Below are 26,280 nucleotides of genomic sequence, written 5' to 3'. Positions count from 1 at the left end.
TCAGACTTAATTGTCAGCTTGCTGCTCTCTGTTTCCAGCCTCAGTCTGACATTTCCTCCTTTCCAACCAATCTGTGCAGCCGACAGTTTGTTTTTCCAGCATATCTGTCAAAATATTGCATCTTTCTAAGTTTCTTTGATTTTCATAATCTGATCATTCACCCTGGCACCTTCATTGACATATTGCCTGTAGTACCTAACCCAGTTGTTCTCAAAATTAGTCTGACGTGCTCCCCTTTAAAAGCAGTCCACTCACACTCACACACTCACACACACACACACCAATCCTTTCATTAATCATTCTGATAGTGGAGGCAACAAATTCAGAGAGCCTTTGCCCTGACCACCACAGCAACATGCTGTGCATATCCAACCTAAAACGTTTCCTTAAATTATACAAAACTCTGATTAGTGTTTAATGTTATTTCTTTAGTAATCCTCCCAGGAAGTAAGGATCTGACAAAATGTCTGTTTTTTTTTGTTTTTTTTTGTTTTAATACAGCACTTAGTATTGCACAGGGGCACACTCCCAAACATCCGCTCACTCTCACACCCACACACAGCTGTTTTGTTCCCATAACGGTCATCTCTATAACGACTTTCCTCCCTGTAGATTTTATCAGAGGGCTTTTACATGCATGACTTGTGTATTTGTGGCCCAAGTGCTGACAGGAGGATACCAGGAGGAACACGACCCCAGTTGTAGATTGCAGTCAAACACAAACAGTTTGTATGAAAAAGACTGCTTCAAAGAAAGAGTTCCACTTGAAAAATGACATAGCGGTTTGTCCTGTTGCCTTTGTGTGTGCGTGAGTTGGTGTTTTGTGTTGCATGCAAGTAAAGAAACAGTCAATAAAACCTTATCTTCTCCGTTTCTGTTAGTTTGATGTTTTCCCCTCTCTCCTGATTCTATAGCCCTCTTACACACATGGAAACGCACTTTGTCACCCGTCTCAGTGAATTCTAATTACATCCTAAAGCTCCGTTGCTGGGTAAAATCGCAGCTTCACTGGCGTAAAATTCCTTCACGTTTTCCCTTTAACATAAGAACAATGCTGCATTTAGTAGGAGGCAAAGACTTACAATGGAGTGTTGAAGGGGAGAACATTATAGAAGAGAGGAGAGGAGGAGGAACGGAGACGCTAAGAGCACGCACAAGGTTGAAACATCTCATTAACTCATTCAGACCTAAGGCAACTTTTTTTAGAAAAGCCCTAAAACCTAAGCATCGTTTGAAAAAGGCTTTCTGAGACTTGAGAGCTTTCCGAAAAACTTGCCAATGTCTATTAAAACCCTCTGTCTAAGCCCTTGAAGAGACTCTAAATACGGAATAAAACATTTCAAAGGGAAAATATTTAGCTTTTATTGTAACTGATTGACTTCGTCTTCGTTTTCCCCCAATATTGTGAATCGGATCATTGTCCATGTGTCTTGAACGTAACGAGCCTGAGAGCAGGCAAACATCGCTCCAGGTCTGCAAAGACAGGTAGACGCATATGTTGCATTTGATTTTACCTTTTTATGATATTCAAACCTAACAAGCAGTCGTAAATGGTGTCCCTTTCACTGTTATGGGAGCTTTCAGTCACACTATAGGAACTTGTCTGTTCTGAAATGCACAAATGCAGATGTTCAAGTGCAAAAATCTACATTTTTACGCGTGAATCTTCAAATTTCATCCCTTATTTACTATTCAGTGCTGACTGCTGTTGAGTTTCCATACCTCCCAGAAATCACTTTCCAGTCACTCATGATAGGTCGGACTGAGTCATCTCACCTTGAGTTTCTCTGGTAGAGTGACTTTGTGTATTTAGGCGTGGAGGAACACCTGACTGTGAAATGAGATTAGTCAATAGTCTCCAGTCAGAAATTGCATAACGATTGTTATTAGCTCCAATAAAGCTGATGAAAGAATATAAGCAGATTAAAAATTATATTAGTGTGTGCTAAACTAACCCCAACCCAAAAAAAAATGAGTAAACTTACAGAACTGGTATATGAGCACGATGAGCAACGTGACTCAAAGACGGAGGTTTTGTTTTTTCAATGCAAGTCAGAAGAAATGCCAGTTCTGTACACTTTTTTCAGTTTCCCCCACAGGGAACATTTAGTTATTTTTATTTGAGGGTTGTTATTTTCATCCTGAACCAGGAAGTAATCTGTTGGTTGTAGATTTTAAAAGGCATAAGAAAAACTTTGGCTCTGGTGACATGGTTACATCTTCTCTCAGCTTGATAGAGCTGTATAAGTAGTAACGTTTTCTGTACAATGTTTAGCTTCTTAGTCTGCATCTTTGCTTTGTTTGGTTTGGTTTTCAGCCACGGCCGGTGACTTTTTCCAGAGGAAAAGCTCTAATTACTTACTGTTGAGTACCTGTTCAGCTTCAAAGAGCAGACAGACACAGTTTGCAACTTTTTGGTGCATTTAGCAGCTAAAAAACAGATATTTCCCTAAGTTGACAGATTGTGAACGGTATCTTAACACTACCGTACAACTGCACTATCTGCTTTCAATTACATAGTTTTTTAATGCAGTATACCCAAGTGTTTGCATACATATTATGGAAATAGGAGGGTGCCTGTTTTAATTTATGCCAATCCACTAAAGACTAACTGCAGCAAAATAATAATATGTTGAAAATCAGTGATGCTTAAAGTATAACAGACATACTGTAATTAGAACATGAGTGATGGCTGAATGAAACTAAGAATTACATGCAAGGAGGTGGAGTGTAACGAATAGCTGACGGAAACAATAGCAGAGTATAACTGGAACGATTAGGACCTACTAAAACAAAACAGGGCTTGAAAGACTCAGTCAGAATCCCAAGTCTACAAACACACAAAGCACACACTCATAAAAACATCAATTGGAGCATGGTGGAGCACAGAGAGCAATTGGGTGGAGTGAGAGTGGGCAGTACAGAGGGGCATTGTGGGTCTCTGCTCCACACTGGCAAGATTTCAACCACTGACACACAGACGCACATTTAAAAGATGCACATTTTACAGTTATGCTCAAGACGTATATTGCAGATGAGCAAAGAGACATGAAAGAGTACACATGGAGGCCACCTACTTGTGTAAATTGTTATGGTTTAATTGTCATGGTAGTACTGCAGTTACTATTCAGATATGCTTCTACTCAGCAAACAAAATCTGCTTTTTAATAATGGACTTTTGCAAAATGAAGATGATGGGGTTGGTGTGTGGGTCTGTCATCACTGAATACTGATCCTGAGAAGTATAAAGTGCAGGAAGTAAAACGGCTGAATACTAAATCAGTAAGGCCAACACTGAGTAATTAAATTGATCAATGTAAAATTTTTATGTTATTGAGGTTAATGGTGTTCGAGTGCCTTTTATGAGGTATGGACTGACTGTATTTACCTTACAAAGTCTTTTACTCAGCTCCCAATGGGAACCATTAACACATAATTTCATCAAACCTAACAGCCTTTAAAAAAATAAAAATTAAATAAAAAACTTTCACATTTTGTTTCAGTTGAACCAAAGTAATCAGTCTAAAGTTGAAATTGATATTAATTTAAGCAAATGACCTCTTATATCTACCTCATATTTTATAAATGTGTCTTTTTTAATCACCACTAATGGCTAAGCCAACCTGATACAGTTGTCTGTCCAGTGAAACAGTTTGGGTTCTTCCTGCGGGGCTCATTAACTGCTGTGCTGTAATGATTTTCAGGATCAGTCGGCTCAAGAAACTCCTCATTCATTCATCTAATACTATGTATTTGGCCATAAACTATGTACAGCTGAACTGATTTAACTCATCAGTTCACTATATTAGATAATTGATTTCTTATTTCTGTCAGCTGTTGAGCAAAAAAAGCCAAACAAGGATAAAAGTAGAATAAAAATGGCTTTTTCAGTTTAAGGATTTGTTTGCAACCAGATTATTGTTTATTCAACTGGTATTCGAAGTCTAAAAACTGTAACATTAACACAATGGTGGCAGTCATTCTGGCTTTTAGCATTTACACAGTTTAGACTACCTACTTCCTAACAGTATCGATCCATGCGACAGAACGTCTACCCAAATTATCCATTTTCAGACAATGAAACCATGTTGTTTGATATGGGCTTATTGTGTATGTTTTGTTACCCCCATAAAAAGTTAGAGAACCAGTTTGACTTCCTCTGTTTTGAGGAAACTACTTTATGAAAATCTGGGCAAAGCCATTTTGATGTAACCCACTGGTTGGTGGACAGCTTTTTGGGCTTTTTGGGCTTTGCTGTCCATTGGGATCTACTTGCAGTCATCCCCTAATGGCCGTATGAGGAACGGCAGCTTTTGGCACTTCCATGCTGGCTGTGTTTTTCAGTCGTTCCCATTTAATGTTTAAGGTTTTGACATAAGGACATGAAACCTGGATGTAGAACTGTCATTGTTCCTGTCTAATACACCTTCATTGTTCATGTTTGTTCTGCTGTTTTGACGAGAAAACACTGCTTCCTTTTTTTACATTTGGTAAATTAGACTAAACGTCTTGTAGTTGTTTGTTTTACTTTCCTCATAATACATTTGTATTGATATTGAATGTTATAACAGGATTATAGTTCAAATCCCAACACTGTTATCAGATTGGAGTTTTCTCCCTCAGCCTTTTTGTGTCCGCCAACAGCAGAGACAAATGAGCCGACTCAAGTTTGACTCTTTGACATTAGAAACTTTTAATGAATAACTACCCCTGGGGGGAAATGATCAGACTTTCATAAGATCACATTATGTATAACATATCAGTTCCTTCTAGATTGCTTTTAATCATCTTTTAGGCTCTACTAGTTATACATGCTGCTGATAGACACTTGACAAACTCTGTTAAAATAATTAAAATAAAAATATTTTTTTTGGTGCTGCTTATTTTGAGCAACGTTTTCAGATCATTTGAGGTTGAAAATGATTTAAAATAGTCATGAATGTATTTTGTAGCTGAAGAGATTAGTAACCTAAAACGTAATCTCACAATGATAGTTCAGATTTCTGCAGTCACCTTGAAAAATCATCGTCTGCTTAAAGCAAGATTTGCTCTACTTCATCAACACAAGTGCTTCCTTTTAGTTAAAAATATGATTTATTTTAATTAAACTGTGCTGATGAATAGCTTTCTTTCTGTGTCTCACTGGTTATTGACTGTCTTATAATTTTCCTTTTAATATTTTAGGACATTAATGCAGTATAGAATGGTTATTTTGGGGTTAAGATGTTTATTAGGTGATGTTTTACATACATTTAAGAATACAATGCATTTTCCCTGAAACATAATGAACTAAATTCTTCTCTCAGGTGGCGAAGGACGTATCCATCCGTCTCCACAGCCAGCTGGACAGCGTGGAGAAGAAGAGGAGCCGTCTGGAGCAGGAGAACGAAGAGTTGAGGGTCCAACTGCAGGACCTGGAGGTCGCCAAACAGGTCCTGCAGCAAGAGATCGACAAGGTAGGATTGAAATATTCAAACTGTATAGCCAGGGCGGCAACTGGCTTGCTGGATTAGATAACTGCAGTTTGGAAGCATAGCTGTTAGTGAATAAAGGAATGCTTTGGGCCCAATCCTATTTCACCTGCTGCCCCTTCTACTTAGCCCTATCCCTTCATTTTGTGCATTCACACCAAGGGCAAGCTCACACAGCCTGTAATATGACGCCATCCCTTCCTGTTTACAGTGTTGTCCCCTGAGGGGAAGTAGTAGTTAGGGGATGTAACTCAGTTTCTGTGAGAGCATGCAGAGCCCTCATTACACTGAGGGTAAACAGGCTACCACTGGTTATCATCTAATGCTAGTGGCTGCACCAGTCTTTAAAAAAAATGCACCCCTTCATGTTGATTGTGGTGTATACGAAATCAGAGAAGTGCCTGTTTTTTCTTGCAGGGCATACCATTTGGGAATATTCTTAACTTTTACCCTTTTTAACCATTTCAAGGGGACACTCAAAATTAAGGCGAAGGGGTTACACAATTAAATGGGGTTGGTTTATTGTTGAACCAAATGGCTTGACAAAGAACATATAAGCTTAGAGCTGAATAAAACTGTCAGCATCTAAATGTTGGCTTTTCTGTATGTCGTATGCAAATGAGACGAGCTAAGCAGTGCAACTCCTCACAACAAGCAGCACCAAGTTCCCTTCTTTCCTGCAAAAGCACTACGGAGCTTTTTAGAAAACTTTCCTGCTAAAGAACACAACGTGGCTACCTGGCCAGAAATTTCTTCGAAACACTCAGGGTTACGCTGGATCTTTATTTAGCCTGCTGTCTGCTTGGATCTAACAAAACAGTCTTACTGTGATCATTTTGTCTGAAGGCCTCAGGAGAGTTTATCGCTGCTCTCATCTTGTGCTCACTTCATTTCTGCCACTCAGCTGCAACTCCAGGGACATCTTTGTTAAACCAAGTGTAGTCGGGAAAACACTGTCTTGAAAAGGAAGAACGGAAATTGGTGCCAGGGCAAGCTAAAGTGAAAATAAACAGAACTTAGCTGATGTTGTGCTCTGTTTGGAATTTGGAAAAGTGCACATAAATTGATGTCTCGTCCAGGTTTACTCTGAGAGAGGCTCTATTGACCTTTCTATTGCATTTTTCTAAGCAGAAAATGAAGACACCTTTTCTATCCTGTTGTGCTTCCTTCACTAGCTTTTGCTCAATGTGTGCTTCCCACAATGTCTGATGGTCTGATGGTCATGGCGCTCGACCAGTCCCCTGATGTAGGTCAGGGTTAGATGGATGGCTGGATCGCTGGCAGGGCACCTGGGTCTGTCTGCTTCGGTCTGGCAGGACAATTATTCCCTTGATACAATTGCCAGTGTGCAGCTTGTGGAGGGCTGAAAGGCAACTGGGAGGGATGCCTAATACTTCACTGTATTCTTTGCCTTTTTTCTTTCATAAGTTGGGTGAGATGGAGTGTAAAATGATAAAACTAATTGGTGCCACATCTACATTGATGCAAGAAAAGGAGCCGAATGTCTTTTTTCATTTCAGACCTTCCCCAGCAAGTGGTCAAAGAATGTGTTTCTTTGCGTTTGTGAGTGAAATAGATTTCTGTTTTGTATCATTCATTCAAAATAGTGCTTACGTATCCAATGACAGTGACTTTAAGGCTTTTTCATATGCAAAAATTACTCATTTGCAACAAAGTTTCACAAAGGGGAAGTAAATGTTCTGTTGTTATTTTCCACTTGCCATATCAGTGTGTTGACTAACCAGATGACTGATGCGTTGAGGTGGTTCTCTGGTTGCTCATTGTCTGACTAACGCTGTTTCATAAGCTGTTTTTGGGTCTGTTATGCAGAGTTATGTGTCCTTCAGTGGAGCTCTTCACACTGACCCGTGCTTGAGTTCATGCTCATCTGCACAGGAATGTCTCAATTATCTGTGTTGCATCTGTGAACACACAATGCAAACACAAAGATTTAAGTATGCCCTAAAAATTTGAAGGCATAGGAGAATTATTTTTCAAAAAGAGAGACATCTGAAGTGACCAGGGATATAAGCAAACAATACAAAAATGAGTGTTATAAACAGAATGGACATTTAACCACATAAACATGAGTACACTCAGACAGCGAAGGCCTTAAGATTCACAGGTGTAAGGTTGGCTTGTGAATTATTGATTATGTGGCAGCTGCAGCCTACAGTCTGCACCGATATCGATATTCTTTAAGAAGCACAATGCAGTGCGCTGGCTAGACCTTTACTGTGCTGCTGTAAGCTGTCAATATTATACTGGAAACTGGAAAGGTATTATTGTCTGCAAAACTAATGGTCTTTGTAATTCAGCTGCGGAAAGAGATACGGTTCCAATTAAAGCGCGTTCATCTGCCAAATACAGGGCATTTAATTTGATTTGGATGTGCAGAAACATTCATTTGTTCTCCACAAAGTTTCATGAAATTTGGCTTTGTAGTTTTTGTATGATCTTGCCAAAAAAAACAAATTGCCATCTCCACACAGCAATGTAATGCCCACTCTTTTTTAAGTGGTAATTTAGCCTTTGATTAATCACACATCTCATCAGTTGTTGTATTCACTGTTTTGTTTATCGTTGGTTGAATATTAGCACATTAGCTCTGGTAGCTTCTTGCCATTTTAGTTGTCCTAATTTTGTGACTATTCTTTCTAAAATGTACCTTTCTAACCCTCTCTAACTACTGCAGATAGGTTAGTGGGCTTCTATGTAGCCTATATAGTGTCTCTTAAGCTGTAGATGATGAATGTGCTGATAAAAACGACCCATGCAAATTGCTGCACATTAGCATTGTATTAGCACTAAAGGCTTCATCTTGTATACCAGTATTTAGCACCTGTATTATATTTTAGCACATTGTTTATTAGCTTATTGCTGTATTTTAATTGGAAGTAAAGTCTACTAAACTGGCAACACAGGGACTTTCCACTTCTGCCACATGGCTGACTGTGAATCACAGATCTTACGGGGAAGCATTTGTATTCTGGAAGAGTAATACTTGATGTTGCAACAGTGCTAATGGGATAGCTTCTCTGTTGATCCCTCAAACCTCATGAGAATTTAAGCTATATATTAAGCTCATTAAAGTTTTATATTTGTACAAAATTCCCATTGATATACCTCGACTGAACCCAGATGCATAAAGAAAATAGATGTCAACATTGTATCAGAATAAGAGAAATGCTCAGGCCTACATCCAATAAACGTAGTTGTCTAAAAGTTGAACATATGGATTCATAGCTGTTGCTAAGCTTTATAAACCATATTAGACGGTTTATGTATATGCAATGTTTCCTATTATAGGTTATCATTGTCAATTACGCGAACATGTTTTTCCCCCACTTAATTTTCTCTGTCCTCATTTTCACTCCCTCGCAGCTCCACTCTACCTCCTCTGCTTCCTTCATTTATTTCTCCACATTTATTATCACCTCCCATTCTTTCTCCTTTCCTCCCCCCTCCTGCCGCTCCCACAGAGACGAACAGGAATGCTGATGCAGGGATTTATTTTCTCTCTCCCTTCGCCATTTCAAATCCTCTCCCCTGACTGTCTCCTCCTCCAACCTGGCCTCGCCCCCAACCTTCTTCATACCAAATTCTTCACTCCCTCTCACTCACTCACTCACTCACTCACTCACTCACTCACTCACTCACTCACTCACTCACTCCATTTCTCTCTCCTGTTCTCCTCCCATCTTTCTCTTCCCTTTTGCTGCCATCCACTATTCTCATTCCCAAACCATTGATCCATTCCAGCTGTTTGACCTTTGGAGGAGGCAAGGTTGATATGATGAAGGGGGGAATGGGTTAGAGCTACAGAGGGGCAAAAGGAGGGAGAGACTGTTTGTTTTTGTTTTTTTCCCCTGGTGTTTCATGAGAAATATAGTAAAATATGGAGAGGATGCGTCTTTTTCCAGGTTTTTTTTCCTTCTGAAGGTGAAGAAGCTCGAAAAATGATGGTCAGGAGATAATGAAGCTGAGATTAACATTGAACGCTTACATATTTCAGCTAATTGTCAGTTATAAGTCTTAAACCAAAGCATTTGCACACAAATCAAAATGTCTTTCCTTTGCCCCGCTATTATTTAGATCTTATTTTCAGCTGTGTAAGCTGGCTTCTGGTCTTTAATGTTTCACTGCAGCTTTTCTGGTATCCCTTTTTGTTCTGGTCATGAGTCACTGTGTGTTTTGCAAACAGACAAAATAATAGTATACACAGAGTGTGTTGCTGTGTGGTGTTTTTTTGTCTACATGCTTCACTTAGTAAAGGGCAAATAGGAGAATAATGAGGGTCTTGTGACGCTTTTTGCTGGCGTTAATCATAAGAAGAATAAATGAAAAAGCTAGTTCTTATCCAACCTCTCATCTGGTTTAATTCAGTAATATATGCAATATTTGAATTGTTGATATGGGACTTGTATTTTCCATCAAATACCTATTGTCTTACTTTGAGGAAAAAGTATGAATGCTGTGTGAAGCCAAGCATAAATTTTACATGGCTACTGTGCTTGATGTTCTTTGTTCATGGAGTGCACATAGATGTTGACCAAAAAGCATTTCTTCCAGCTGTGGCCACGCTGCCTCAAGGTGACCCAGCACAACGGAATAATAAAGAGCCAGAGAGAGTAAAAGAAGGAGATTCGGAGATTCAAAGGGGTAGAAAAGCAAAACAGAACTCAAACAAAAAAATGACTCAAAGGAGAGCAAAGATGGAAGAGACTAAAAAGACAGAAGGTGAAAGACTGACTGAGAAAGTGATGGGGGGGCTGTACCATGTGGGGTTTTGGTAGGAGGGCAGGCAGAGGAGGAGATAACAGCCTTAATTGGAAAGAAATCCTCAGTGACTATAGAGTGGAGAGAAAAAAATACACTGTCACTCACTGCTGCATTTTATTCCTTTCATTCTTCTGTTTCCTTCTCGATTTAGTCTTTTTCGGTCTTCTTTGTACCTCTAAGGTAGATGGAGACACCCACTGTCTCCACCTCTCTGCATGTGTGTGTGTTTGAACTGTGATTTAGAATTAGTCAATTGAGGATGATAAGGTCACTCTGTCTGTTTGGGCACACACATATATATTGAATGGATATTTAAATGGCTTTTCACACAGTACTAACAAATGAGCAAAAACCAGTGAAATATCGTAGCCGGTTGGTGTTTTTCTTATCCAAGTAATATTTCAATAAAATCTGGAAAGACTGGATTACTCATTTTTTGTTGCTGTCTAGAGACGATCATTATTTATAAATTTGCTCATTTTAAAATCTGTTTATTTTAACCCTACAACACAAATAGGACATTTTTGTAACACCGTCATTAACGTTGGGTGTATGTCACCTGATATAATACGCTCCACAAAAAGATACTTCTCATTAAAATATCTAGAAAATAAAACACAACAACACATGAAAAATCTTTTATTTCCAGCTATACGACGCCTCATAAAAGAAAATCAGTGGCATTGAAGGGGGACCTATGAAAGAAGAAAAATTAGGGAATAATTAATGAGATTCATTAAGAAAATAAATAGATAACACAGCTGGGAACATGTTCTTTGGTCCACCCGTTCCTGGGACATGGGTGAAAATCACCCAGCATTACTGTTCTAGAGTGAAGCGTGTACATTGCAGGATTTGAAAATTAGTCTGAAAATGAGCTGATTGTTGTTTCCCTTAAAAAATAAATAAATAAATAAACATTGATAGATAAGGAGATGTGTGTTGGGTTTAAGGAAGACAGTTGAATCTTGAGGGGGAAAAAGTGTAGGATTTATTTTGGACACAGCTTCTGTTCTTTCATTCCTCTTAAAGTTCTGTTTAACGCCCCTCTCCTTCTCTTTAATGCCTCACTAACTGCCGAAGGAAACTGTTCCCTGTTATTCTTGACTTTCAGGAAGTGCTGCCTATTGTTTGCAGCAAGTTGAGGGATGTGGAGACTTTGTAGTGTGCATTTGTGACTCTGTCTGTCTGTGTGTATTGGTGTCCTTCAGGATAGCAGCAAAACGTTAGTGTGACAATTTAAAGGTGAGAACAGGGTGTTTTTAAATTGAAGACCTCAATTAACCTACACGTACATGCATTTTTGCTGTATTAGTAATTCAGCGTGACCATCTGTCCTTCTTAAAGAAGACATAATGTTTGTTTTTTTTCTTACTTTTCTTCAGCAGGCTGTATATTTTTGTGCATAAGAAATATTTTTAATTTACAAAGTTTGCACCAGAAGGACTGATTCTCTCTACCAGAAGACACTGAACTATCAGAGTTGCCATGTTTGTAGTCTAGGCTTTTCTTTTTTTACTTAATTGTGTCACTGTGTAATAAAGTTGAATAATGCCTGCTTAATAATAAGTTTGGCACACCACAAACAAAAAGTGAGCTGCTGCTTTACTCTCTGCCTATTTTTCAAATAATTGATCAATCAGAGCAAACTGGATTTTTCAAAAGGGCAGCTTTTAGCCTGCATCGTGCAGGTCTGCATGCGTGAAATGATTAGGACCTTGCCAAGGGGTGATCCATTAGCACTATGTGTGTCAACTCTGCCCAAGCATTTAATGCATATGCATTAAAAAGTACACCAGTCTGATAGATAGCAGCGAATCCTTTCGCTTTCCATTCTCAAAACTAGAGTCCATGTTCTTCTACATCTTCTCCTTGTCTAGTTCTTCGTCCAGCATGTTTTTTGCGTCAAAATTTGAATTTGAAGGAAATTAAAGTTCATGTGTAGACAGTGCACTTGCAGTAGGCACAGTTCGCACGGCCAGAGACTCCGGGTTGAACACAGGGGGGCTTAGTGGACCCTTGCGACCTGGTTCCGATGACAAAATTTACGTCACGGAGGCCTCGCACACAAGCGGATGCAGAAACCATTGAACCATTGAGGCTGAAATAAAATGCTTTTGGAGAGAAACGGTGACATTGACGTACAGAAGCAAAATAGTTTCCAAAAACATTGAGAACCACTGGTATCACAGCACTGATTGCATAAGTACATGTCACGAGCAGATGGTGGTTTCAACTAGCTTGTAAAATAGCTTTAAAATGAATGATGAATAGTAAATCTTCCCTATTCCATATGACATGTACATGTACGACATAATATCTGCCAATGTAGTGATATTGATATATTGGCATCATCCCCCTAAAGTCCAGTTTTCAGTGGATGCTTTAACTCTGCTTGGAGTCAGAAAAAACCAAGAGCAATCATAGTGATGTAATTCAGTCAAAGAGAGTACAGTATCAGCTGTTCATTTGCTTATCCCCCCCCCCCCATCTTCCATATTTAGCTCTCTATACCAAACATATCATTACACTCCATCTCAGGCCTTTGGCACACAAAGAAAGTTGTGTGGTATCCACAGAGACAAAAGTGTTGTTAAATGGGTCAGCGTATCAAAGTGGTCTGGGTTTAAGCTTGGCTTTATCTGGGTCAGAGTGATTGATTAGAGTGAATGTGGTCTTAGAAGAACTGAGAGGGAAATCAGCTGCAAAACAACCCCAATGTATGCGAGAAACAGGATGATATGTGTGTTTATAGAAGGTTATCCGGTGATGCAGGGTTATTTCTGTTTTGGAGTTTGATGGGAAGAAAACACTGGCAGACAGATAATGACAGCCTTTCAATGAGTGACAGAGCCTGCTTGCAGTTTGTCAGAGTGCTGCGTGATTATTATGTAATATGTTACAAATATAGAAATGGATATGACGATATGAGAAAAGTGAAGAGATTGAGGTTGGGAGAAGGGAATCTGAGAACGGGCAGTTGAAAAGCAGAGGAAGGGAACGAGATAAATAGAATTGATTAAACATATGGAGGTTGAGATTAATTATGAGAGAACAAAGCTGGTAAAAGAGAGGAGAACATCAAGACATCAAGAAGATGGGTTTGATGAAAAATAACTAGTTTAAAGAAGCAGACTGTGAACATGGGAGAAGGAGTGAGTTAGCCACAAAAAGTAAGGCATGAAAAGAGAGAAATTCCATGAGGGAAATGGAATGGGGATTTAAAGGAGAGAAGAGGCTGCTCAAAGAAAAAAGAGAGATGAAACATATAGAAAGAGGAACAGAAAGAGAGAGAGGGAAGTCAGGGGAAAACAAGGGGAATCTTGCCAGAAGGGTTTCTGGGTCGATTGGAGCTTCACAGGTACCACTGGGACAGACAGAAGTCATGCGTGCACGCACACACACACATATATAAATGAAGCGAGAGGTTTGTACTCCTGTATTGTTCACATGATGGTACACGCATATCAAATGACACGCACACATTGTAATGGGGGAGAGCAGAGAGGCCTTTGGGAATTTAGAGGCCTTATAGACAAGCAAGCACTGACGCACAGAAAAAAAGAGAAACAGATCAGAACAAAGGCAAACCAAAGATTAACGCATCACTTCTGCCAGCTTTAAAAGCACAGAGACGTCCACAGCTGGACACCACATACTGCTGCCGGACTCAAATGTTTTTAAGAAGTACTTTTGTTCATTTATAAAATTGTAGTTGCAATAAAGTGATTAACAACAGTAGACATGATCGATTTACACATGAGTATTGTTAAAGTGTGCCAGCTTGTATATTCCAATGTCTTCTTTGTTTAGACGAGAGGCTTTGTACGTCTTATATGAAGCCAGTTGTTGCACAGCTGTATTGTTTCTGACCACAGAGAAGTCTGGGAGGCTAGTCTCTGGGTTAACCCAACACTTTTTTTAGTGATTGCTTGGAGAAAACCCCTCCCTGACACTCCAATGAAATGAAATGACAACACACGGTTTCTTCAAGCACTGCGATCAGATTTCCTTGAGTTTTGCCCACTCCAAAACCCCTATTATTCTCTGACTCATCTAAACATCTCAACAGAGGGTGAAAGATGCACTGTTGGACTTTGACAGGTGATATTGCTTGAATTTTATAATTTTCTCAATAATGCTGATCTAACAGTCCTCATTTCAGTAGGCCCAGGTTTGAGTCCCGGCCGTTCCTGTCTTCTCACAACTTAAAATAAAAGCTCCAGGAGCAACGTAATTAAAAAAAAAAAAAAAAAAAAGCCCAGCCCAGTGCAAATATTCCTAAAATGTTTCTTTAGGTATATCTAATTAAGTGATATTAGATCCCATGACTTGGTTTAAGTCATACTATCTAAGAATTTAATTTTATTAATAAATTAACTTTAAATCTTCATCATAAGTATATATATTTTTCCTCGTGAACAGTTTATTTCTGATGCATATCACTCTGATATGGTGCAGGTGCAGGTGCCAGTCTGTACAGCTGTCTTCTTAAATCCCCACTGTCAAATTAATTTGTGATTCATTTTTCAACAACCTCTTGCAAACCCAGAGGAATAGGACATCTCTTTGCTGTGATGCTTTTCTAAACGGATGATTAGCATTGTTTTATCCTCATATTACCTCTCCTTACTGCCAGACTTGGTGTTTTCCAACAAAGGGGCATCTTTTAGGACCCTGTAGGAGGGACAGAGGTAATTTCATGCCTCAATAGCTGTAGCGTGAGGCGGTCTGAGATACCCAATGCACTGAAGGCCTGAAAACTGGTGGAATCACTGATGGAAACACTGGAAAATGACTGGGGACCAGAGGACCAGAGGAATAGGGGGACTGATGTGAGGATACCCTTAAGGGATAGAAAACCTGCAGGGGGGCCAGACTGGATGGGCACACCGCAAGCGGCTTATTTCTTTTGTCCACTCACTGTGTCTGATACCTAAATTGGATTTACAGACACAAAGCATCTTGGATAATGTCTTCACACTACCTTTCACGATACATGTAGATATACAGTCAAAGATTATATAAAACAGTAAAAAGCTAATTTGTTGGATAACATCGAACATGGACATTTAGTTTATAGTTCAGTCAGTAAATTACCAGAATTAAGATGCTAGATTGTCAAAATTGTTGTCCAAGTTTTTGGAGATTAATAGGATGAACGACTGATAATTTGCAGACAGTATTTTCTACTCAGCAGTGAGAACAGGAACACTGTGAGAGATGACAACTGTGATATGCTTGAAGTCATGAAAACTGGTTTCCTGGCTTGTAGTTTTGATTGGCTGAGAGCCATTAAAACCTGCTGTAAAACACCCGATAAATGCTCACCTTTGTCTGCAGCACACTTTATTGGAGTGCTAATGCGTTTGCAGAAAATGACTCTCAACAATTGCTGTGTCACCTTTGGCATCTCATCGCATCTTTGAAATTTTCTTTGGAGCACAACTGACAGGATGAGCTTTTAGAAATATTCTCCTTGATGGGTTTGAAATAAAATTTGTGAAATCTGAAGCCTTCCCCAACTTATGAACTTTTCATTTCATATCACCGAAACTACAGATGAGCACTTTGGGCATTTTTTTTAAAATATGAACGTCACTGAATGGGCGCCACAAGGGCACAAGCAACTGCCGCTCAAATGTCAGATATAATTGTTTCTTCTTTTTCTCTGCAGCAGGTGGATTATTAAATGCACCCTTTAAGATGTAGTGTGTCACACAGTTACAAGTTATGTCAATGAGCCTGAAATATCAGAAGGTGAAAAGTTTTTCGATTTTTCTCAGATTCTGTCTTTTTCTTTTTTCTTTTTTATGGAAGACAAAAAATTGGACTGTAATCAAGATTTGATGAATTGGAGCAGGACTGGTATAACCATGAAACCAATTTCCTGCTTGAATGTGAGCAACAGTCCAGGATTTCACCTGATACATCTGAGTGTTTCCACATTCACTTTTAAATGGCAAGTGAGATATGTCGGGGAGATGGATTTTGAATGGAGGTGAGATGGCATTGACTAAGCCTGGTACGAGATGTGTAAATAGGAAATAGTTTGTGTTGACAACTTGCAGTCGGTCGATCGGTGAAGATCAACATTGAGTACAGTCAGAGGGAGAGAAATGAGCAGATGGATGATGGGGGGAAGGGGTGCAAAGCTGTCTCTTCCTCACCCGTTAAAAGGTTTACAGCCGATAAAAGCTGACTGGAGTGCAGATTATCTCACCTGTAGGGACAAACTGGGGTTTGCTGAAAAGGCCCCACTCTGCTATCTGTGGGGAATTGCTGTGTCTTGTGATTAAAACGCACACCAAAAAGGTTTTACTGTGTAAAATGTATGACTTTTATCATATCATATGTGAAGTGTTATAATCTGTTGATTGAATTTTATATGGACTTCACAGATTCCACTTTTCCCACTGAGGTTGTGTTATGTGCTCCACCTTGTGTGTTCATCAATTCATGTGGACATTTTGTGTATGTTGGCCCTCTAAATGTGTGCTGCGTCCGACAGTAATGGTGAGCAGCTCTTGGCTCATGAATTAAGCATGAATTAAATGTCCTGATGTCAGTGTTAATCAGCTCAGCAGAGCATTATACCGCCACTGGACCGAGAACCCGAGAACAGTAACAGTATGACTGTCGAAGTGGTTGGTATCAGTCGTCACCCGATGGAAGCTTTGTGCTTTTCACAAAGCTTTTGATTAAAAGCTCCTTGTTCATTTTGTTCAGACTTGACAGATGCACATGGAGCATCGGTTTTCACACATTAAGTGAGCAGACTTTTGATTGATACAAATGAATTCTGCAATTAGATATTTTTTCTCTGGTTTGTAGTTGGAGACGACCAAAAGTAGGAAAACACACAAATGTATCTATTTCGTTAAGAGTTTACAGCTGAACTGTGCAAGCGAATACTGATGTTCAGCGAAGCATTTACTGTGTTCCTTATCTTTGTTTTGATGTTAGTATCCTGAGGCTACGGCTACACGAAAACGAAACGAGTTTTTTTTTTAAAACGGGTACGAAAATTCTTGCGACCACACGACAACGCGCTGCTGTAAAGACTCAGGTCCAGATGAAAACGGATGAAAACGATGAAACGATGCAGTACACACGCCACTGTGTCACGCCACGCTGTGAGACAATAGAGAAGTGTTAAAATTGGCTCGTGTGAACGTGTGACTGACGCAAAAACGTTTTAGCTGTAACAATGGAAACGAAACGAGGCCGTTTTCAAACTTTCCCACTCTGGAACCCGTTTTCAAAAACTATCGTTTTGGGGTAGTCGGAACGCCGGCTCCGTGTGGCCGCGACAGCGAAACGATAAGAAAAAGTATCGTTTACAGTGAAAAACGTTTTCGTGTAGCCGCAGCCTAACTGTAGCTGATTAGCACAAAACACAAAGTGGCAACACCAGGGGCTCTTAAAATGTTATTAGTTTAGCAGGTATTTGCTGAAAAGTCAGCTTTGTTGATTTACTGGCGTATAGGCAAGGCAAGTTATCTTTATTTACATAGCGCATTTCATAGGCAACTCAATGTATAAAGACCCGGATTGTTGGGGTTTGTAGGAATAATCTTCTCAGGACAATGAATGCAAATCCAAAATTTCTTTCCAACCATCTGGTAGTTGCCAAGACATTTATTGTGTGGAAAAACAGACAGTGTGTCCTATTTAGGAAACTGACTCAACCCCTGGTTGCTTACTAAACATTACTGTGTCTGTAAAAGCAGTGGAAACTGTACCCGGCTGTACTGTACCGGCAGCTTATATCTACACCTCAGTCTTGAAATGTCCTTCTGAGTTTCTCCATCCTCAATGGCCATTATTTTGCAGATGACATGTTTTGGTGAAATTATGTGTTTGAACACAAAGCCCTACTGTTACATTTCAAATGATATTTTTCCAATGTCACAGGAATAAAACCTCCTTTCATAGTTTTTCATCTGCTTAGTTGACTTTTGTAACTTCAGCTGCTGGTTTCTCAGTTTCAAGGAGATAAACTGACTGGAGGGGGTTGAACCCACCCAGAGCCAAATCAATGAAGGCATTCAATTTTTTCAAAGGAAAGAGTACCTTTGAATTCATTAGCTTCACACTTAGTTCAGTGAAGTCAGGGCCTCCCAGTGAACACTTCTGTAGTTGTGTGGAAACAAACTTGAACAGCATATGTTTTTCTACTTTTTTATAACATTAAGTTCTTTGAAAATACTGTGGAGTTTTTCTTTCATCACTTCACTCGGAGCTTGTTGAAGTCCTGCACCTGACTCTCTCTTTGCACTTAGATAAAACGAGATGGACCCGCAGTTATTTATGACCTGCAGACTTTTATGCTGTGTGAATGATAAATGAAGCAGCTTGGACTTGGTTGTTCATTGATATTCCCTCGCAGTTTGTGGCAGTGATAGCTCTACAGGTAGAGGGTGGGGGGCAAGCTGTGTACATGAGCAGTGCACATGCAGAATCCCAATGCGTCCTCCTTGAATACTCTGATATCACTTGTGCATTGAAAAGGGAAACGGGAGGAAGGGTGAATCTGCTGCACCTCCTGGTTCCATGAACCACCTTCAGAAACCATAAGAATCTCTTTTTCTGTGCCTTCCGTTAACAGACACCCCATCATCTAGCTCTGATGGCCTACAAGTTCAAACATTTTCAACAGAAATCCACAGAACGACACTCGTCACATACACACACCGATGAATGGCTGGAAAATACCATGTTGTAACAGAAACAATGTAACCAAAACAGAAGTCTGTGACATTGAAATGTAATAAATTCAGTCCCAGATTTTTGCAGAATTCACCATGAGAAGACTTGACTGCTCTGGGTGTATATTGCCAGTACTTGAGAGGTTTATTTGTTGATGGTGGTTGATGGATGTGGGGGTTTATTGTTGATGTATTATAAAAATGAGCTCTGCTGGGTATTGAAGTCATGCTATGACAGCATTCAGCTGCCTGAAACCACAACTGAGGAGATTGATGTGTGCTGCAGCTGCAGGTAATTTGGAGAACACACGTGCAGGTATTGTTACAGCAGTGTGTGGGTTTGTCGTTTCTGTTTAAAACATCATTCCCTTTCCACAAACCTTTTCTCTGGGTTTCCCTCCCCTTTCTTCTCTGTTGCCTTCCTTTCTTTCCATCTCTGTTTTCTGTCCTCCCTCTTTCCCTCGCCTTTCTTTCCACCTCTCCTTCCCGCTTCCAAACGGGTGACATCATCACCGTGCTGCCGGCTCTTGTTGTGATGTGGAAGTGGAGACGTGGAAAATGAGTAGCTGGCACCTCCCGCTGATGCTAGTCTGGCTGCGCCGTCGTTTCCATGGGTACACTGCTGGTGTCATGTGTGTTGCTATGGTTACCCAGAGAGAGCTCCGTGCAGAGACAGCTCTGCTGTAAAGTGATAGTTTATTGTTTGGAAATTTGACTGTGTAAGTAACAGAACTTTTCTTTTTTTTTTCTTCTCATCTTTAATGCCGCACAAATGTGTGTTTAAGTGCTAATCAGCAGAGTTTAATTCAACAAACACTTGTGCAATGTTATGCATGAGCTGCTTTGTTAACTTCACTGTCAGGGGTTGTCTTCACCCTGCCATCCCAAAACTGTGGTATTACACTCTCAGCTTCACATTGTGTGCAAGTTTCAATTTTAGCGTGTGCCAGTCTGTCTGATATCATCCGATAATCGCCTGAATAATTGGATCTGTGGACACTACAAAGCTAGATCACAATAACCACATTGTTTACATTTTATTTTTATTTTATTGTTGTTTTTTCAAATGATTTTAAAATTGATAACATTTGCACCGTCTCGAGCAAACTTGTTTTTCGATCTGGCATATAGCCTTCCCCTGCCCCTTAACCTAATCCTAACCATCACAGCGGAATGCCTAACCCGAACCCTTACCATCAACCAAACTATAACCCGATTTTAACCCTAACCATAAAAAGAAGTTTTAAACCATTTTAAAAAATCGCTTTAAACTTGTGGAGCTCATCATTTGAGCCCCACAAAACACACTGGATCCCACAAGCATCGTGGGCTCATCGTTTTGGTGTCCTGAAAATATATTTCTGTGAATGGGCGAATGAATCAGGTGGGTGAAGCAATCCAGTTCCAAGTTGTGCTTTGGCCCAGACCAGGAAACTGAACCACAAGAATATTACTTCATCATAGCGATATAGCTTAACCTCTGCTCTTGCTCTTCCTGCTTCTCTTCTCACCAAAGTGACGTCTTAAACCGTTGCCTAAAGCTATGTGATGATAAAGATAATCTCCTAACATATCTGTTCATGGCATTTCAGTTTCACTGTTTCACAGTTGTAAGCCTGTCTTTCCTGACTCGGGGTTGCACAGTTCCACAGTGATGTGCTCATTAGTTCGGATCAGTGCCGCTCTGTCATGTTTTGACAGTACAGTTTGTATTTTCTTCCTCTCTGACTTTCCTCATTCTTTCAGTTCTCCCTTGTTGAGTCATTTTACTCCTTCTTTCCTCCTCTTCCTCTTCTCCAGCTCATTTGCCATCTATCCCTTCATTGTTTTTTAAACCAAAAACTTAAAAAAAATAATAATAATAATGGAGGGACTTCAGGATGTGCCTGCAAGGTGCTTGAGATTCAGTTGTAGCCAAACTTTTTAATCTTCAGGTAGCTTATTCTCCAGTGCTAAATAATACAGTTTTGTTGGTGACAAAGTGTCACTGCAGTGCAACTTAAATGCATTCTGAAACTGAAAGTGTAGACTGAGTTTCAGTCTAAAGTGAAGTCATTCACAGCAGTCATTTACTTTCTAAAGCACCTCTGCAACAGTCCGACACGTTATTGATTCTGTTCAGACTGTTCAAACACTGTCATTTGATTTGTTGTAGATTGCAATTTATTTACTGATTGTTAATATATAAATGATATAAATAATAATAATAATAATAATGTAATAATTGATTAATTAATAATAAAGCTTCCCTGTTTATTGCTTTTTACACTTGCAACCTCAGTGCGTGGAACTTTCTGTCCTTGTCACACATGTAACCTGCTTCTTCGTCCACCAGCATGGAAAAACTTCTCATCATCTTAATTTAGAACAAACATACTAATTCCTGACCTACTGCCATTCTTCAAATAGGTCACTGCGTCTAGAAAATGTATGTTCTTCTTTTAATTTTTTGCTGGTTAAAAAACAGACTTTTTCTAACTAGGATGTTCACAGCAGCAAATTGGGGTTGTTGCTGAACTTCTGTTATTCAGCATTATAAGTAACATAAACCTGAGAATTAATCTGCTCTGCTCCGTAAAATAGGCTGTGCTTCTAAGTTTAACATAAATCCCATCTCAAAGAGCTGTTCTTGCTATTGTTTCCTCCAGTGTTTATATCCATTTATATCCTCTTATGTGCATGTGCACTGATCGCTTTAGCATCAAAGTTGTATAACAGATGAGTGGTAGCCATTGTCTTTTCTGCTCAGATAACAGAAGAGCCTTTATCCACACGTAAGCACAAATGTTTTCGTCTGCCTGCGTGACGTAGACTCGGCTTGTCAGGTTTGATCAGAAACGTGAGTTTAAATCTCCTCCTGTTGGATGTCTGCGACAGTGCACGAGTGTGTCTTTAGTGGCTTTACCAGGACATGGATCAATACAGATGAAATTCAGAGACATTTATCTGCATCTAAAACTCGCTTGTAGGCCTCAGATTGACTGTGAGGGCAGTTTAGACTGAAAACAATCTGTTAAATTATCAACAGTTTATAACAGGATTATAGAACCATCTTGATGGTCTTGAGTGGAGAATTAAGGCACATTTGAAGTCTCATTTTCTCATCAAGTGTTTTTAAATCCGTATTGCATTTGTGAAGCAACTCGGATATCCTTAAATAATCTTCAGAGGCCTGCATGATACTAGTCTTTTAAAACCTATTAAGAGAAGATGCAACTAAATACATGGATAACCCTTTCAGACAAGGGTTTGCATGCTTCTCACTTTCAAGCTTGGCTTGAGATGAGTGTTTAACGTAATTGTTTTTAAGACGAATATTTAAAATGTGGAATATTACAGCAAATGCAACAATTCCCAAGTAAAAGCCTGAGGTTTAAGCACTCAAATTTTTTTTTATTTAATGTTGCTTTCTAATTCAGAGGCTTAGACATGAGGGTTTCAGTCAAAATTTATAGTTTTTTCAAGTTTATTAAAAAGAAAAAAACTTCAGTTTTGAGGAGGTTTTTTATCAAATACTACTCCAGTATGAAAATGTATTGTAAAGGGTGCCTTTGACCATTATGGGTTTAATGATAAAGGCTCTGGAAAATGAGAAAACAATACATGTCATGCACTGAAAAATGACTAGAGGAAAGCCAGATGAAAGAAACAAAAGAACAAGAATAAGTTAACGATAAAATCAGGAAAGTTATTTCTTGACCAGTGTAACAATAGTTTGTCACTAAGAAAAGGAACCAAAGGAGGACTATTGTGTCCATTTATAATTGTTTTCACATTTGGGCCAAATTGAATCCTCTTTATCAGAACTTATTGTTTTTATCTGTTTTTTTTAGATGGATTTGTTGCTGTGTAAGCTCATAGCTGTTGTAATTTCATCAGTTGATGATTTAAGACTTCCTCCACTGATTTACATGCAGTTGAAAGCTATTTTCCATTAAGATTTTCGCTGTGCATTGCATGCTCATATCTAAAACTTTATGACACATTTATTTAGTAGGTGCATTTGAACATTCCCATCATTCTTACTTTTAAATCGGGCCAGAAAGCTGGAAGTAATGGTTCACCAGCTTACTCTTGTTTATTTCATTGTGAGGGGTTGTGATAAATCTCTAGTAGCGTGGTAGAAAGCCTCATTCAGTCATCCAGCGCAGAAACAATCACTGGTTGCTTAATGGGGCAGAATGGAGCTTTGGGTATCTGGAGCTCGCCTGAGGAGAGAAGAGGAGCTGTAATGAAATCTCACACTTACTGACTGGCTGAAAGAGATCGGAATAGAGGGACCGTTATGTGAGGGGACTGGGGGCTCCTGGTGGAGGAGCCGATTGTGCGTCAGCCTCATCTTCAAGGGTCCCTGCGTTGACTCTCAGCTGTGATGGAGAGGGAAGGGAGAAAAACAAATGGGGAAGGGCAAAAAGGAGTAACTGTTTTCTGTTACTGCATGACCTGACTGAGCAGAATGGGCAAACATTCTGGAGTATAGTATTTTAAGCTTGCTGCCTGCATTCTGTCTTAGTTTAATTCAAATCAGCTTAATTTGAATGCTTGCGAAGTCCTGTAATTAAGTGTGCTCCTCCTCCCTTTATCAGGCTCCCTCGCATGCTTTTATAAGATGTTTGACTTTCTGTCAAATGTGTTCCTTTTTAAGAGAGTGCATGCACAAATGCCAGGATATTGATCATTTTTTAAGTTCTTACATACGAAAGGGAAGTGCGAGTTTGTCAAACATCTGTGGGTTATTTCAATGCCAGTGAAGATGTAATAGAAATAAATACATGTTTTTGTGTGCAGAGGAATGTAACATTTTAAAATCAATAAAAAGAAAAAAGATTAACTGTGAGACATCACTCTCAAAAAACAGCGGCTTGACCCAGACGACTGTTTGTTTGTGGGAAATCTTTAAACTGTGTAGAATCCTGGTTCGATTTGGTGGAAAAGACTTAATATAATCACAGAAAATTGACATTAAAGGATAAAAACGGACAGTCTGAGGGAAAGATTTGATGGAACCTCATAGCTTGTGATTAGTAAACGATCTACAGCCACAGTCACCAAATGAGGAAAACGAAACAGAGAAGCCAAAAAGAGGAATCCAAAAAGAGGAATCAAACTTATTTTTAGTTTTTTGCATTTGTATGAGCCACCCAGTACCTTTACAGTACCAAGTAGGATGTGACAGAGGCTACAGGCTTTTGTCAACCTTTATAAGATTTTTTTTAAAGAAAGTATTGATGTAAGCAGCATCTTTAATTCCACCTCATTAATACCCATAAACGTTGTGTTGAGCCAGATGATTTTACTGCTTTCAGCTTTCATTTAAATGGAAACAATCAGAAAGACTAAACAAAGCAGAATGAGCTGAAGATATAAAGGAAAAAAAAAAGCAATAGGTGCACGAAAAAGTGAGATTGAGAGGGTATTGTGGTGTGAAAATCTGTGGATTTAAAAGAAAGAGTCTGAAGGATAAGTTAAAAAAATTGGAGACAGAGCGCTGGTACAGAATGAAAAGGGGGAGATGAAGGTAGGATGACCACAGAGTGATAAATAGGTGGAGTCGAAGGGTGAAGAAGACAGTGAAAGGCTGATATAAGGTGATGTGTACTCAGTAATGGTTTATAAAAAAAAAGAAGAGGGGTGTGAGGTGTGGGGATGGCCATGCTCAGTGGAGTGGATGACTCTGTAATCCTACAGTAAGAAAGATTTATCTTTGTCCTTTTCTTTGACGGTAAAGGACATGAGTGGACCATTATAAAGAGCACAATTTCAACAAGAAACCATGACCGCACTGTAGGCTGTAGCTGATAGAAGACTGGGTTAACATGTAGAGAGAAATAATATTTTCTGTTGGAACTTTTTTTCAAAGCACTTAGAAATGGGAAAGCTGGTGTTTTGGATCCTTGCTCAAGGACGAAGTACATCGATGCACATATGCCAGTTTTAATGCTTATACAATTCAAATATGGGATGAGTTCTGTAAACTGTAGGTAGCTTACTTTTCATGAACTGATTCACCAAATGAAAAGCCTGTTTCAACTAATCCGAGAGGCAATGAGAGCTCTACTTTCAAACTTGCAGGAATAGTCCAAGTAGATCTTGTTGTTTTTAACGATGCAGTATGTTTGGAAACATATTTTTATCGGTGGAAGAATATCGGGCAATTACTGATTACAATGCAAATTAGAGTGGTACTAGCACTACAAACAGACTACTTATGTAATCAGCCGTCTACATGTTTAAAAGGGTTTTGTTGATGTGAAATACATACTGGTATTGAGACTCAAGCAAGAAACCTGGAGCGGTATTATTTTGTGTGACTCTTAGCGCTGTAGCAGTGATTATATAACCTAACAAATCCTTTGAAAGTGTCCTGTTGAGGTCAGTTTACTGAAGGTCTGTCCTTTCCAACTTAAGAACATTATCCCCCTGATGACTACCTGCATTCAGCTGCTCACTGCGTTTTACTGAATTTTCTGTGTCGTCAGGGCACTCTACTAGGACAGATACTTAAGGGAATTATGACATTAATGTGGTGCGCAAGGCCAGACCATCATTGGTCAAATGGCCACCGTTCACTCTGTTACAGATCATTAATCTGATCTGATTCTACTCAGAGAAGCACTTTCACTGTCTCAAAGGCATTCTTACTGTATGACAGTGCAGAGGCCCACCTGGGTGTAAATGCTCAGACTTGTTGGAAAACTGATGAGTCACCCACCCACCTATTAATTATCTTAGGCTGATTTTAAAAGTCCCGGTGGCCTACTTTGGAAATGGACTCTTGATGCTCCTTTAAATAGGCTTTCTCATATTAGTACAAACGTATAATTAGAAAAAAATCAAATGCCAACGAATGTTGGCTCATCACAGAAAACGGTTCAGGAGGTTTTACTTAGCTCAACGGAGGAGACAATTATGTCACGGTAACAAAGGTAAAGGCTCCACTGAAATCTGAAATAATGCAAAAGAAAAAAGAAATATTATTGTCTTTTACCAATATCAAGTTTTTCCACCAATATTTCAGCATTTTCAAGGTTTTAAATCTATATAAATGAACAAGATTAGTAGGAAAGGAAAGTCCTTTTTTAAAACCTAGTTTAACATTTCAGGGCACGAATGCATGTTTAATTGGTTGTTTAACTCAGACAGGCCACCTTGTGTCAGGATTTATGAGCATTTGGTGGTAATTTCTCTGTCTATGTTATCTTTGGGTACTCTGGTGGTTCCCTCTGCAATTTTCCAGGGTTCAGTAAAGCATGTTCATGTTATTCTGTCATACTGGGGTCAAAAATTAATGGCTGTCTCCATGTTGGTCCGGGAAC

The 26,280-nt window shown here is 39.3% G+C and overlaps 1 protein-coding gene across 3 annotated transcripts in view; it reads left to right on the top strand.

The window, feature by feature from the left end:
* The window catches only part of mtcl2 (microtubule crosslinking factor 2), an 88,120-nt gene that overhangs the window by 15,809 nt on the left and 46,031 nt on the right, over nt 1–26,280 (top strand). For all 3 annotated transcript variants that reach the window (XM_075476310.1, XM_075476311.1, XM_075476309.1), the window contains exon 4: nt 5,307–5,456. In XM_075476310.1, coding sequence (XP_075332425.1) covers nt 5,307–5,456 — 150 coding nt within the window. The remainder of the gene's footprint in view (nt 1–5,306; nt 5,457–26,280) is intronic.

Source organism: Odontesthes bonariensis, chromosome 10 (genome assembly GCF_027942865.1).
Source record: "Odontesthes bonariensis isolate fOdoBon6 chromosome 10, fOdoBon6.hap1, whole genome shotgun sequence".
NCBI classification, from domain to species: Eukaryota; Metazoa; Chordata; class Actinopteri; order Atheriniformes; family Atherinopsidae; genus Odontesthes; species Odontesthes bonariensis.
Note: the sequence above shows the minus strand (reverse complement) of the source record. Positions and strands in the feature narration are given on the sequence as shown.